The sequence below is a fragment of the Mastigoproctus giganteus genome, chromosome 8 (genome assembly GCF_048544385.1).
Source record: "Mastigoproctus giganteus isolate SK-2022 chromosome 8, ASM4854438v1, whole genome shotgun sequence".
In the NCBI taxonomy this organism is placed as follows: Eukaryota; Metazoa; Arthropoda; class Arachnida; order Uropygi; family Thelyphonidae; genus Mastigoproctus; species Mastigoproctus giganteus.
Genome location: NC_143582.1, coordinates 205,109,065 through 205,125,260, shown reverse-complemented (window position 1 = coordinate 205,125,260; position 16,196 = coordinate 205,109,065). Strand labels below are relative to the sequence as shown.

The window sequence follows — 16,196 nt, the reverse complement described above, 5'->3', positions numbered from 1 at the left end:
GTAACCTAATTGACAATTTTCTAACTTCATTTTCACCAAATGCCAACATTTCATGTTTAGAAGGTTTAATATCTTTGTTGTCCCCATTTTCCTTCTCTTGTCATCGATATTGTCACTAGTTCTTTGAATAGTTGTTAAATTTGAATTTTTTTCTTTTCTTTTCTTTTGAAATGGTCCAAAATGTCGGTGTCATTCGGATATTCAGGTACTGTGACCATGTAAACAGAGATAGGGAAAATTTACAGAAAAATGTGGATACGGAAAAAAAATGCACTTCCGCAAAACAACAGATGATTATTTGTCAGCGTAAAAGAAAATCACTCTCTCCTAATTCTCGAACAGGGCACTTATAGTTGATTCATAGTGGTGTCCAACCTACGGCTGGTGCAGAAAGTGAACACTAAAACAGCATTTTAAATTTTGTTAACTGTCAAAAAATTTTCTCATTAAATGTTTTGTTCAGCAAATGTAATTGTGTATTGTACTTAATAAAATTTCTGAATATTTTTAATTTTTCTTTTACACGTAACAAGATATGGAAAAAGGAACACTTCAATTTTTCTCGAATCACTCAGTGCGGCCCACTAAAGAAATCTAACTTTGAATTTTTTTGAATATGGCCCCTATACAGAAAAATTGTATTTGTATTTTGTATTTGTGTTTTTGTATGGGCGGCTCCTAGAACAGAAGTTAATCTCCGCCTCATTGCTCTGTTCAGTTTTTACACTCTGTCAAGGTAAGGCCAGCATGTTGTGTAATAAAAAAAAAATTCCAACCGGTTGAACTAGGATAGGGGAAAAGGAAGCAGAGAGAGAGAGAAAAAAAGTTTCAACTCCACACAGAAGAAAGTGATAGGAGAGAAAAATTTTGTCTGTGAGCTTCTGTGTGTGTGTTCTGTAGAGTAGTGTTGTGTATTGGCCCTTTGGCTACCTGGAAGCAGTGATCACCTGGATTTTCACCACCAGGTACTCATCCCTAGCCGCAGGAAGGCAAGGCCTCCCCTACTATCTGCTTGCCCTCCTCCTTGGGGAATGAGTTTCCCAGGGGGAAAAAGAAAACTAGAGTAAGGTGAAGAGGGGGAAGGACAAAAGAGGAGGGGACTCTCTAGCCCAGGATAAATTGCTAGAGGGTAAAAAAAAAAAAAAAAAAAAACGAGAGGTTGCTAGTCTGACATGAGGGAAAAGGTTGGACACCACTGCAGTAGTAGGTTGACCAAAGCCGACTGGCAGCATCGGGAATACCCCTTGATCTGCTCACTGTTGACCGGCATGACTTCTCTGTATGTGGGACAGGTGGTCGGATAGGTGTTACGAGTACCCCTCAGTTGTAGAATGGTAATCCCGTTAGCTCTCTTAATTCATGCAGCAGCAATAATTGCCTGAAGGCCAGAAATGCGAACAGTGCATGCCAAGGTAAGTCGGTCCTAATCCATTCTTTATATGAAAATTTTTTCTTTGCTGAATGGAAACTATTTTAAATGTAACTTCCAATGGGAATTAAAAAAAAAAAAATCACTATAAAAGGAGTTCGTTAAACAGAGGTCCGACTGAGTAATTTAGAATTCTAAATATGGTTATAAAGTTTTATATAGAAAATATCTTAACAATAGACAGTGAAAAATGCAAATTTAGTTAAATAACTTTAAGCTTATTTGAATAGCGGGTAAACATGCTAAAAAAATTTATGTAATATTACAAATTTCGAAGTGTACAATATCCAAATGTCACACGTCGCTGGTAATAAAGGTGCTGATATGCTGTACCATCCCAAAAAAAGCACTGCCTAAAGGGATATTTGAAACAAAAACAAATGTTAACAGACTCAGATGCAGACCAAGAAGGTGGCAGATTGATGGTGTCAAGCAAACACTAAAGAAAGAGGGAGTCAGGCTAGAGCTAAAGACATAATAGGAAATAGAACAGAATGGAGGGAGCTAGTGAATGGAAGGCTTATAGTTCAGAAGAACTGATAAGTACTATCATAATTACCTGTCATCACTGCATATAAGAGATTTTGGATGCTGATGATATTTTCATACTATATAATAGGGGTGAACCGCTCTATAATGCATATACAGGGTGTCTCAAAAATACACGGCACAACTTCACGAATGAGTTCCTCATATGTAGACAATAAAAATATTTTATATCAACATCGTTCTGGAAATGCTTGGTTCCTGAGTTATTAACCGGAATGTCTTATCTCCTGCAGATGATTTCCTTTGTCACAAGGAACTGACAGAATCTGGTGGTTTTCCATTCTGATCATGTACTCAAACCAGGGGCAAGCGGATTGTTTGTTTGTTATTTGGTTTTTAGGAGCATTAGCAACTAAGGCCATATTGCTCCGGGATATGGTCATTCCCTGACCTTTCCGCATCCTCCGTATTTGGTGGTGACGGGCTCGAACCCTGGTCTAATCAAGAAGTGTGTGCTATGCACTACTGCTCCTTCCCATGTGACTACGGAGGCGCCGGGGGCAAGCAGATATGCACTTTATGTATGGTTTGGCGGACGGCAATGCTCTGGAGGCTGGTCGTTTGTACCACAAAAGGTTCCCAGAACGAAGATGTCTAGACAGGAAAATGTTTGAAGGTATCCATCGCTGCCTTTGTGAACATGGGATCTTTACACCTCACGATGCCGACAGAGGACGACCAAGATCTACGACTCCTGAAGTAGAGGAGGAGATTTTGGATGTTGTGCATGCCACTCCTGGAATCAGCATACGCAGAATAGCAATGCAACTGGCTGTTCAACGTTCAACTATTTGGAGAGTGTTGCGAGAACACCAACTGTATCCTTACCATCTGCAACGGGTACAGCAGATTACAACTGTGATATTCACAGATGAAGCATAGTTCACACGAGACGGAATCCAAAACTTTCACAATCATCATGTAAGGACTGAGGAAAACCTACATGCAATTCTTCCATCACATCACCAACAGCGGTTCAGCCTCAACATCTGGGCGGGTGTTTTTGATGATAAGTTATTTGGGCCCCACATACTTCCAAACAAACTCACAGGGCAGGCGTACAGAAACTTACTGGAAAACATGCCTGATTTCTTGGACGACACACCACTGATCATTCGGCAACAAGCAAACTTCATGCACGATGGCGCTCCCACACATTTCAGCAACCTATGCCCGCAATTACAGTCAGTCCTCGTATAGCACGATAGTTGTGTTCCTAGAAACCCTCGTGCAATGCAAAATCGTGCAATATAAATAACAGGCCCTACGGGAAAAATAGGGCTAGGTGCCGACCACCCAAGATTGAACACACATTGGTAACCAAAACATTACCAAACACAATAAATAATTGTAATAAAATACTTATGTATTTTATAACGATTAAAATACGTAATAAAAAATAATATTATAATTTTTTATAATATTTATTATTATTATTATATTTTATTATAATATAATAAATAATAAAAAATATGTAAGTATTTTTACGAATAAAATGCGTATTTTATTACGACTATTACATAATAAAATATTGCTAATGCTTTTGCTTCTATCATACGCAAACTTGTTTTTTGTTTGATTTTCTATCGAAACAGATGACAGCCGTTGCATCTCTTCCAATTCTTTGTGCCTTAATCTAATGGATTTTAATTACCCTTTGAGTTGTTCCTGCTATGAAAGTTGTTTTTATTTTCTCTGCATTCTTTGTAATTCTCGGCGTTGCCTCATTTAGGTCTGTAGCACGTGCAATATCACATGGTCTTTCATTTCGCTCAAAGCGTTTCACAGTTTCATATTTTTTCGCTATTGACAGTGGCGGACTGGCCATAAGCCTTACCGGGGAAACCCCGGTGGCCGGTGTGATTTTGGCCATAAATGCTAGTATGAGGTCACTACAAATTTTCCCAGGTAAGAATTTTTGACCCAATCCGCCTCTGTTTATCAATATTGCTTTTTTTTTTTCTGTCTGAATCTGCAGTGTCTTCACCAGGACGCTTCCTTTTCACACCTTTAAGTATTTTACTCATTTTTAGAGAATAAAGCACAATTACAAAACGAGGAGGCACGCTTGATACACATAAACAAAGCTGCGCGCGTGTAGCAACTGAATAAACAGCACCATAAAGGCAGAGAGAGATACACTATTAACACCTCACATTTTACTAAAGCACATTTCTAGGGGTTACTACCATAAAACAATAAAAGCAATTTCCAGTTGCGTTTCTGCTAGTTCAATCTGTTATAAACTGGTAGTAAACTCGATCTAATTGCATTCGCGATAATACCGATAGCTGGAATTTTACGTTATTATGGTGAAATGTGTTTCCCCTTCATTGATATAAGAAACATAAATACATTTTCAGAATCTCCTCTTCATTCCTATCGTGTTGCGTTCAGTTGGGGTGATTCTGCGTTCGACTGCCATTTCTTGTAAACACAAAGGCGAATCGTGCATAAGCGAATTTGGTTCGTGTTATATAAGATATCGTTCCCCTATTTATAAATCGTGTATGATCGAATTCGTGTAATGTAAACACGTGTTATACGAGGACTGACTGTACCTGAATCGAAGGTTTCCCGGTTGGTGGCCGACTGGGCTAGCCAGGTGGGTAAAGTGCCTGCCTGGCAACCCAAAGGTCGCAGGTTTGAATCTCGCCTCAGGCTTGGATCAGAGTAAAATGCAAAAACTTTGGGAGGTGCATTATGGCCACAGAAGCCAATGTGCCAACAACTAACAAAAAAAAAAAAAAAAAAAAACCGGTCGGTGGATAGGTAGAGGTGGACCAACTGCCCCCCTCCACGCTAACCTGATTTAAACCCACTAGATTTCTTCTTGTGGGGCCATTTAAAGTCATTTGGTGTATTCGACTCTGATAGCTGATGTGGAAACTCTCCACAATCGAATTGTGGCAGGTTGTGAGACAATACAAAACATGCCAGGAATTTGGCATCGTCTTCGCGAGTCCATGAGACCTCGATGTGAGGCACATATTCAGGCAAAAGGTGGACATTTTGAACAATTACTATAAGGTGATGTGAACAGTTAGACAGACCTTCAAAACTCAGAAACCAAGCATTTCTGGAACTATGTTGATATGAAATATTTTTATTGTCTACATATGAGGAACTCATTCCTGAAATTATGCCATGTATTTTTAAGACACCCTGTATATTGAAAAAAAAAAAAAATAAATAAATAAAATAATAATAAATAAGTAATAATAAATAATAAATAATAAATAATAATAATAAATAAATAAATAATAATAATAAAGTAAAATAAAATAAAAATATGATGGAGGAGCACTAGCAAAAATCTGGACAGACTCCATTAAATGTGAAACAGAGTGATAGAAATTGGGTTACACACTGTTTTGTGTGATAAAGTTGTAGGCTGTTGGTGTTTTTGGAAAGAAATGCACTGGATGCTCATACATATTCTGAAGTCTAGACAAAACACTGTACTTCCAATGCTGATGGAATTCTGTTATTTGTTTAAGTATGACAACTTTCTATAAAGTGAACATGTGTCAGCCCACAAAGTGATATATACAAAGGGTACTAGGAAAGTTTTGCAATACAGCTTTGTTTATTTAATTTTTTCAAAGTAATTTCCTCTACATTCAATACACCTCTCCATCCTCCGAAACCAATCTTTAAACCAGTTCTGCCAAGTTTCACTAGGGAGTAAAGCACACTCGTTGTCCCAAGTCCGTAGAAGGTCCTCATCACTGGAAAACCGCCTCCCTTTTAGCTTCATTTTCACATGCGGGAACAGTGCAAAGTCGCAGGGAGCAAGGTCTGGACTGTAGGGAGGGTGCTCGAGAAGTTTCAGTCCTGTCGTGGTCAAATATTCGGTGCAGGCTTTGGCGCGGTAAGCTGGAGCATTTTCGTGATGGAGGTACCAGGTGTCCATTCTTGACTTTGGCCGCAGGTTCTTCATAGATCCAATGACTTTAGGCAGGCATTGTTCAGTATACCACTTAGCTGTGACTGTCTTCTGCGTGTCCAAAACGACACGTTCCACAATTCCACTCGATTTGAAAAATACAGCTATCATTTTCTTCTTTACAGATCGGGATTTTCTGACAATTACGGGTGTGTCGTCATCATCAAAGACCCAAACTTTGTTCTGAGCCTTGGTCGGCAGATCGTAATAGTACAGCCAAGTCTCGTCACCTGTCACGATGTTGTTCACATACCGAGATTGTCCCTTATCAAACTTTTTTAACATCTCCCGGCACCAAGTCACACGTCGTGTCATCTGCTCTTCAGTCAGTTGATGCGGCACCCAGAGAGAACAAAGTTTCTTCACGTGCAAATGATCTTGCAGAATCAAACGAATTGCTGGTGCATTTAGGCCCAAAGTAACCTCTATCTGTTGGTAGGTCACTCGCCTGTTTTCGTCAAGCATTTTCCTCACAGCAGTAACGTTTTCCTCCGTAACTGACGTTCGTGGCCTTCCCGGCCTCTCAGAATCCTCCAGAGTGAAATTTCCCCTTTGGAATTCTCTATACCACCTGAATATCGTTGTACGATGTGGACAATCATCATCTAGTGCAAGAGTCATTTCTTCTAAGCACTGGTCTATGGTTAAACCACGCACGAAATTATACCGCAAAACTGTCCTTATCTCATTTCGTGACCACGATGCCATCGCAAGCACTTTACACTCTCACTACTAATGAATAACTGAGCCCATCGACTTGGTGCGGCGGCTACTATGCACATATGAACATATCTCAACATGCAGCAACAAGCAGCTTCCTGTGATTCATTGTTGTGTCATATTGCAAAACTTTCCTAGTACCCTTTGTATATGTGTGTGTGTGTGCACATGTCTTTTACTGAGTTTCAACATGAAATCTGCTGACTATTTAGAAATGAACTGCAAGCATCTGAGGGATATCATCCATAAAACACTTCAGGCAGTTCAAAATTACTTATGCCTAATTTGAGACTACTACAGAGGAAATCCTTCAGGGGATATTCGAAGGCAAATTGATCTGTGCTATGAGGATAGCTCAATTGTGCAAGTAGAGTGCAGGTGCCTCGCAATATGTACAGTTTATCAATATTAAATTTGGATTACATCAACTAAAATTTTACCTATGAGTATTGTTCTCTGACAAAAATATCTTGCGCTCTTCAGGATCCATATCAGTTAGTTTATGTTCAACAGCTCCACTGAAAGGAATTACTGGAGCTCCAGCATCATTCTGATCTACCCACTCTTTGATTTTAACAAGCCTAGAAGAGAGAATAAAAACAAATAATTAACAAAAGAATGATAAACTGTAATTACATCAAGATAAGAAAAGGGAAATAAAGAAGACATGCATGTTTTTGTTACATAATAATTAAATGTAAATTAATCACTATTTTTTCATGCAAACATATTACTCAAACTACAGAAAGCATTATATTTGTCAGCAACTACTGTTAACCTGTATGCAAAAAAAAAAAAAAAAAAAAAAAGAAGAGGATAAAATAAGGCTCATAATTAATTAAAAGCCAAAATTAATAGATATGAATTTATGAAAAAAATCTTCTTTCTTCTAGTTTATTTCCTTTTTATCCTCTTATGAGGTGTCTGCACTTGTCTGTGAGATGTCCTTCCATAGTCTCCCTAAGGTGAGGGTAGGCTCTTTCTTTAATTTTCTATTTTCTTCTCTATTAATTAGTTATTAAATAATTATGAGCTTTATTTTTATGCTATTTGTGTATATATATACAGTTAACAGTATTCCCAGAAAATGCTTTCATCACATGGTCAAATAGTAATTAATTTCCATTTAATTACTTAAATAAATTGTCAAATACAGAATATACAGTAAGTGCCGGATATAGTGATTACATTCACAAATTGAATTTTGATTCTAATAAATGGTAATTCTAATAAGCAAAAATCAACAAATATTATCCACAAGCTATAAAAAATAAAGAAAATAAAGCACAAATTTGCACTTATTACCAAAAGTTTATTAATAATTAAATGATGTGTGAAAATCGGAAGAATATCCTCAGATTAGCAAAATAAAAAATAAATCTATACTTATGCACATAGCAAAGTGACATATTAAACATAACACTTTGTAATATGATTATAATTTAAAATAATCACTAATTTTAGATTGCTTTAAATTATCACTACAAAGTCTATAGATTTTTCAATATTGTATAACAGTCTATATTCACGATCACTTGCACCAGTTTCTTTCAATTCTCTCCTTAGGATGGCTATAGCTTCATGAGTTTGCCATTTTGTAACTGGAATTCGTTCAGGTTCATCTTCATTTTCCTCCTCCTCGGCAAAATTATCAGTAACAGACTGGGCAATTTCTTCTTCTGTTAAAGCTGTAGTAACTACAGTGAAACTTCTCCTAACGGACACCTCTCTTTAACGGACATCTCTCTACAACGGACATTTTCAAATTCCCCAACTCACCTCCATTGGTTTTAACGTGTTTGCAGCTTCTGTCTAGCGGACATTCTCTGTAACGGACGCGGACAGGCAATCTGCACTGTTTCGTTTAGATTAGCATTTAATTTGATCTCCCCATAACGGACAGCGGGCGAGCTTACTGCCCTTTTTCTAGGAACGTTTCTTCCACATATTGCCTCAATCGTGTCTTTATTTTCTATTTCCGATTCTCTGAATTTTATCAAGGTTTACGTCGCGGTTCTAAACCCTTTTTCAAGAATTTTAAGGCACGTGTAAAACTTCTGATGAATTCGGTGTGTGCAGGGGGGGGGAGAATATGGTCGGCCTTTCGTCTTTTCAGTTTCAGTTTTGTTCAGTGTCGTGTGAAGTGCACAATGTCTTCTCGTAAACATTTAACTTTAAAAGATAAAGTCGAACTCATTAATGTGCATGATCGGCAAAAAAATAGTGTTCGCAATCTCGCTGCAAAATTCAAAATCGGGAAGACGCAGGTAAGCAACATCCTAAAGAACAAAAATGAACTGCTCAAACATGGCAACACGGAAATGATCAGGTTCAAAAATCATTCCCGAAAACTGTTGGACTTCAAATTTGTCGCGCACGTGCTAAAAAAATTCCCATTAATGGGCCTATTATTAGGGAAAAGGCTTTGGAGGTTGAGAAATCTATGGGAGTAAATGAGTTCAAAGCTTCTGTGGGATGGCTAGACAAGTTCAAAAATCAGCATAAAATTTCTTGGAAAACCGTAAGTGGTGAAGGTGGATCTGTTGATACTGGGGTTGTAACAGAGTGGACCGTCAAATTGGAAGATTTATGTCGTGATTTTGAAGCTAAGGATATTTACAACTGTGATGAAACAGGGTTGTTTTTTAAAGCTCTTCCTGAAAAAACAATGAGTCTAAAAAACGAAAAGTGCCAGGGGGGAAAAATTTCTAAGGAACGCTTGACTATACTATTGTGTACAAATATGCTGGGAGACTTTGAACAACCTCTTGTTATAGGAAACCCACAAAATCCTCGTTGTTTCAAGGGCATAAAGTTGAATCTTTTGGATGTTGACTGGAAGTCTAATAAAAAAGCGTGGATGACACGAGATATCATGAGCGAATGGATAAGTCACTTTAACCAAAACATGATTCGTCAAAACAGAAAAATTATTCTTTTCATGGATAATGCTGGATCTCACCCGCACACTGAATTGTCCAATATTCAAATCATTTTTCTGCCACCAAACACATCTGCAGAGTGTCAGCCCTTGGATCAAGGGATAATAAAAAATTTTAAACTTCACTACAGAAAACGTGTTTTAAGACATCTCATTGCAAACATGAACGATGTAACATGTGCGAGTGACCTTGCAAAGAAAATCAGCATCCTAGATGCGATTCAATGGATTTCCTCTTCAGTAAACGCAATTAGAAAACAAACTGTCGTGAACTGTTTTGTAAAGTCTGGCTTCTCAAATGCAAAAATTGAAGTTGTGAACAGCAATGTGGAGCACCAAGAAGAACAAGAACTTCAACATCTATTGATAATGTACGATACTTCCGCTACAAGTGACCCTGGCTACAAAGATATAGACTCCAACCTCACTACAGAAGATGGTGCTCTAGATATCAACGACATTATCATCGATATTTTTCAAGAAGTTCCTCATGAGGATGAAGAAATGGAAGGAGGTCATTCTGTCAATGAACATATTAACGACGAACCACCGATGAAAATAGAAGAAGTGCTCATACAAATCAATCGTTTAAAAATGTTTTTCACCGTTAAAGAAGATACTGAAGGACTTTCGATGGTTCTTCACTCCAAACAAATGTTGAAAACAAAATTATCGGCCGGAAGAAGGTGCAGAGGAAAATAAGTGATTACTGTATGCATTTTTCTTAAGATAAAGTCATAATATGCATAGCACAATTGTATGTATATTATTTACAAAAATATTGTTCAAAATCTGTATATATTTTAATTTAATTTTACATTAAACGTTTAACGATTTTTCTTTCTTTCTTTTTTTTTTTCTCCCTCAGACTTCTTGTTAGCGGACACTTCTCTCTAACGGACACATTTTCGTTCCCCATGGCTGTCCGTTAAAGGGAAGTTTCACTGTACTGGTTTATAACAGATTGTACAAACAAAAGGCCCAATAAACTGAAAACTGCAAATTGTTTTTATTGTTTTATGGTTGCAACCTCTAGAAATGTGACCTTCAAAAATGTGCTTTAGAAAAATGTCACAGAGGTGTTCAAAATTGATTCTTATAACCGAAGATGTGATTCTAATAGAGATAAAAGTATAATGTATTTTATTGATTTGAATCAGTTCTTTGGAATCTGATTCTCTAAAGTAGTTGATTCTAATAATCGGTGATCACTATAACCGGTGCTTACTGTACTTATTTCTCAAAAGAGATGCAGCAGAAAAGAGGAAAGAAAGTTATTTCAAGATTTATTAAATTTGTGTCCATAATAAAATTTATGAATGAGACTGAAACATCTGCTGAGCAATTAACTGCCAACTCTTAAACTATCTAGAAACTTTCCATCTGATCAATGATCACCAGTATAGATTCTGTCAGTGTCAATCCACTGGTGAGATTCTGGCTTATGTTACCCATATGGACAAATTAAATGGAATTTGGTGAAATTCACATAGTCGTTTTGAAATTTCAAAGGCTTTTAATCATGTTTTACATAAAGGTCTTCTAAATAAGCTTCTATCTTATGGTTTGCCAACTGTCTTTTGTAATTGGATATTCAGTTTTCTCTCTGAACACTCACTGTGGGTGATGGTAGATGGCTCTCTGTCTTCTAACCTCTCCATTAATGCTGATGTTTCCCAAGGTTCAGTTTTTTCTCCCACTCTTTTCCTCTTGTATATTAATGACCTTCTCCCATTGACTGGAAATCCTATCCATAGTTTTGCTGATGATAGCACATTGCATTCCACCTTTCAGTTTGAGAAACCTTGCCCTGCACAAATAGCTTCAACTTCTCAAATATCCACTACCAATTTGTTAAATGCCGATCTCCAGGTAATTTCAAGTGAGGCAAAGATAACTTAGTTGAATCAATCCTTCTGAAACGCAGTTCTGTCTTACACCTTGCAAAAAGGATTCTTCTGCTTTTATACTTACCTTCGATGACACTGATTTCTAGGCAAGATCATATATCTCTATTGGGGATTACTCTGACTTCTAATCTCTCTTGCCATAAGCACATAACAAATATTGTTTCTGTACATTTTAAAAACTGGGGTTTTTCTTTTGCTCTCAGTGTTACTTTTCTTCTAAACAACTTCTCACTTTGTATAAATCGCAAATCCGCCCTGCCATGGAATATTGTTCGCACATCTTGGGCGGTTCCCCCCCAAAACCTCACTCAGGCTTCTTAGATTCCATTCAAAAGAAGGTATTTAAGTTAATTAATGACTCATCTCTAACAGAGTCTCTCTACCCTCTGTCTCATAGACATTCTGTTTTTGCTGCCAGCCTTTTCTACACATTTCCACGGGCACAGTTCTGAACTGGCTTCTATAATTCCTGCTCTCTCTTCCAAACCAGTCTGAACAAGTGCTGCCACCAGTCTTCTCAACCTTCACCCCATGCATGGTATTATAGGTTCTAATACCTCTTGTGTTTGAGTTTTCATAAAAAAAAAGAAAAAGTGGGTTATGGCTATAATAAACTCGACAAAACTTTTCCATCGACACCCATGTTACATCGAGGTTGCTCTGTATTTAAAAAGAAATTTACCTATGATTTAACCCATGAAATGCCTCCTTCAATCTAGGAAGCACATTATGCAATTAAAAACATCTCCCCATTTCAATCTAAATTTGAGAAGAATGTCATGTTAATCTTAATGCAGGTAAACCTCGATATATGCATTTTCGATCAATGCGAGTTTCAGTTAATACAGGCACAAACACTTATACCATTCCTCTATATATGCCCCCAAAAATTTTGAATAGTGCAGCTGATTATGAAACAAAAAATTTTTAACACAAAAAAAAAAAAAAAAAAGACTCCCAAAAAACTGTTGTCCGTAAACAGTGCTGCCAGATTGTGCTTCTGCTGCTCCATTATCCTGCCATAAGTTCAGTTTCAAAGCAGTCTTTTCCCATTACTGTATTTCACACTAAGTAATAATTAATATTTTGTAAAAGTTCATGTCCAAAAGGAAAAGTGATATATTAATGGAATCCGATAAGAAGAAACGTAAAGTTAATACTTTGGATACGAAACTTGATATTATTAAACAGTTTGATGATGGTCAAAGCAAGACAAATATTGGCATGGCACTAGGCCTCAATGAGTCTACAGTACGATTAATTCTGTCCAAATCTAAGGAATACATAGAACAAGGTAAAGTTGCATCAACATCTTTTAGTATGCAGTGCACTGGGAACAGAAGTCCTATTTTGGTTGAAATGGAGAATCTTTTAATAACTTGGCTGGAAGATTGCAATCAAAAACGGATTCAAATTGGTACCAACAACATAATGGTAAAAGCACTTAGCCTGTTTTCATCGCTCAAAGAAAACAAATTCAACGATATTTTCTGCCAGCAGAGAAAAAAGTTTAAAGAAAAGTTAAAAGTTTAAAAGGTTACACCTACTCAAACGACACTTGAAAAATATTTTTCTAGAAAGTAGCATATCCATTTATCACTCATTTTGTAGTTCATTTCTTTAATAAATGTTTTTAGCTTACTTGCTTTTCATTATTCTTTAAATTTCTATCTATGTACACAATTAAAATGTATTTTAAAGGCCTAAATTAAGTCTTCTGATAAATGTTCCAAAACATCATGGATGAATTAGAATTTTTCCCATTGGTTTTTAAGTTCGCTATATGTGGTTTCGAGATATATGGTACACTCGTTGCACGAATTAACCACGTATATCGAGGTTTACCCATACACTACTTACAGAGTAACAATTCGCATTTAGTCTTCAAACAGATCTATCTGATTTCACATTCATGTCACATTTAGTATTAGTATTATCTGTAGTGCAAGGAAGCCAGTCTTTTGATACACTAGCCAAAATAAATAAGTAAAAAGAAAAACAACCATGTATTTCCCTTCTCACACAGGTGAGGAGGGAAACATGTAGCATGTTTATTTTCTTTCTTTCTTTCCTCCTTATCCAGCTGGGCTTTTACTTCAATAAACTGTTAGCCATGGGGAAATTCAACTACTCACACTGCAGAGCTTATTCCAGTAATTAACAACTCGCTGCTTAAAGAAAACTTCCTACAACAATCCAGCCTAAACCTCTTTCCACATAATTTTAATTTGTGGCCACTAGTTCTGGAATCATATATAAAAATTTGCCTTCAACTATATTACTACTCCCACTCAAATCCTTATAGACTTCAATCTGGTCCCCACATATTCAAAGTCTTTCTTCACATGGATACCCTTTTGAGAAGCTCCATGACGTGTTTTTTCGATGCAATCTCCATACCTGGACAATGTATTCCAAGTGTGGTCTCACAACTGCTTTATACAGTGGACCAATAGTAAATATATCATATTTCTTACGGGCACAGACCTCGCATACACCTTGTAAAATAACATCATTGGCCAGAGTCCAAAATATGTTCCTGCAGAGCTATATATTAATCATGTGATGGCTGTATGCTGTCTGATCACTCAAACTCCACTACAATAGAAAGGTAGCTAGCACAGTGCAAACATTTATCATAACCAGTTCACTCACTCAAAGATCTTTCACCTTCAAAGTCCATCCACTTTCATCTCTAATCACACACAAAGTGTAGAATGAATGTATAACGATTCCAGCCACCTTCTGTACTGAAAACAAGAGTCATCAATTTTCACACGAGCTAGGTGATTCTGGTCAATCTAGCGATTCCCATATAATAATGCAAGATCAAAGTAGATACCCAAAGGTTCACAGTAAGGATGGTGGCTTGATATTTACGGCATCTCTTCTGCAGGTTGTTTTGTTTCCCCGCTTAATTTTCCCAAGCCACACAATTTAGATACTGTATCTTACAAAAAGAGAAGAACTAATTTTCATTCCACACTTCTTCAGCGAGACCATGCTACTATCTCAATATGTAGACCCCCTTGAAAACTTAACTACTAGATAGTTTAAATGTGGAAGCGAAGTATGTTTGTACATGTGAATCAATTCATTTCTTCCTATAATTTATTTACAAGGGAAATAAATCTGATCTGCAGTTATGCAGGATTAAGTACTTTAATCATTACTATCTAAGACAGTTTTCCATTCATTACCATCTAAAATTAGCACCACCTGTACACCATACCATTTAAATATAAGATAATAACAACAGATTTAACAGAACCTGATGGAGTGGTACTTATGTATGATCTCTCCTATGACCGATAGCCACCACCTCACATTAGTGTCTCACATTGGAGTAAATAAAAAGAAGCCAAAGTATCTGCTTTAGGAGTTGTAGAAAGTTCTTTAAGGTCAAATTACACTTTATATCCAATGCAATTTTCACTTGTTTTTTCTTAAATTTTCTTCTCTTAAAGATTCAAAATTCACTTCTCTTAAAGTGAGAACTGAATGCTTCTTGTGAATATTTATTTTGTTATTATATTTTATGAAGTCTATATTTTGAAAAGTTAATATAGTTTTCAATTTGTAATTTCAGATGTTTGAAATAATCCAATTTCCTTCCTTTTAATTGAGTACAAAATAATTTTATACTCAGTTAAGGATTAACACAAATTGTTTTTAAATAAGTATGCTAAAATAAATGTTAAAGTAGAAGATTAACAAAAATTAATTATAATAAAGTTCATTAAAGCAACCAAATGATAGAATAAATTCAAATGTAATGACAGAATGAGGTCTGATTGTGAAATTGACGGATTAATTAAAATAAATAATACATTAATATGCTGTATTAGTTTGGTGGTAGAGCTCTGCATGGGTCCACTGTATTAGACCCGCACCTAACCTGCAGCAACTGGAAATGCAGCCCACAAAAAAAAAAAAAAAAAAAAGTGAAATTAAATATTGACCTATTAAGAAAATTTGTATTAAATTTAATATTATTTGTATTATTTAATATAAATAATATTATTTGTATTAAATAATAATGCAACAGTCTGCTTTAAATTAAAATAAATTAATGAATAATTGTGTTCTTTCTTGAATTAGAAATCCAGATGCAAAAACTCTTTTGCTTACTGTGCTGTTGGCAGGAATAGCAGGGATTAAATTCCTCCCATTTTCCAAAAAAGGGAATGAATGCACTTGACAAAGACCAGACATAACCGTATCTCCTAAAATGTTACCTGCCACACCGACCAAAATAATAGTGATTAATTTATGCAGACTGCTCAATCAGCCAAAACTACAAATCACCATTCACAATGGCATGGCAGTGGGGTGGGGTGAGGACTGTGATCATCCATATTTCCACCCAATTTCCAGCCCTGATTTCAAATTCTAAATACCTATTATTTTTTCTTAATTATATATTCTGTTATTTTTATCGCTTATATTCCACATTTTTATATTCTTTGACTTGGCACATTGCAGCCTAACTTGCTCACATGCTATATCAAATAATCTTTATATCTATATATATATTTTGAAGGGGCTTGGATATTAATAGATTTTGTAAAAATAATTTTAATAACAGTAAAAATGAAAATGCAGATAATTTTCATTTACAATATAAGCTAGTTAAATTATACAGTAATTTTGAATTTCTGTATTCTTTTCCAGAAGCCCAATTTGACCTAAGATACT

General features: G+C 36.1%; 1 protein-coding gene across 1 annotated transcript in view; it reads right to left on the bottom strand.

Moving 5' to 3' along the window:
- LOC150082216 (obg-like ATPase 1) overlaps window positions 1-16,196 on the bottom strand; it is a 333,082-nt gene that overhangs the window by 52,090 nt on the left and 264,796 nt on the right. The window contains exon 9 of the mRNA XM_090380053.1: window positions 7,088-7,228. Within this exon, the coding sequence (XP_090236179.1) occupies window positions 7,088-7,228 (141 nt within the window). The remainder of the gene's footprint in view (window positions 1-7,087; window positions 7,229-16,196) is intronic.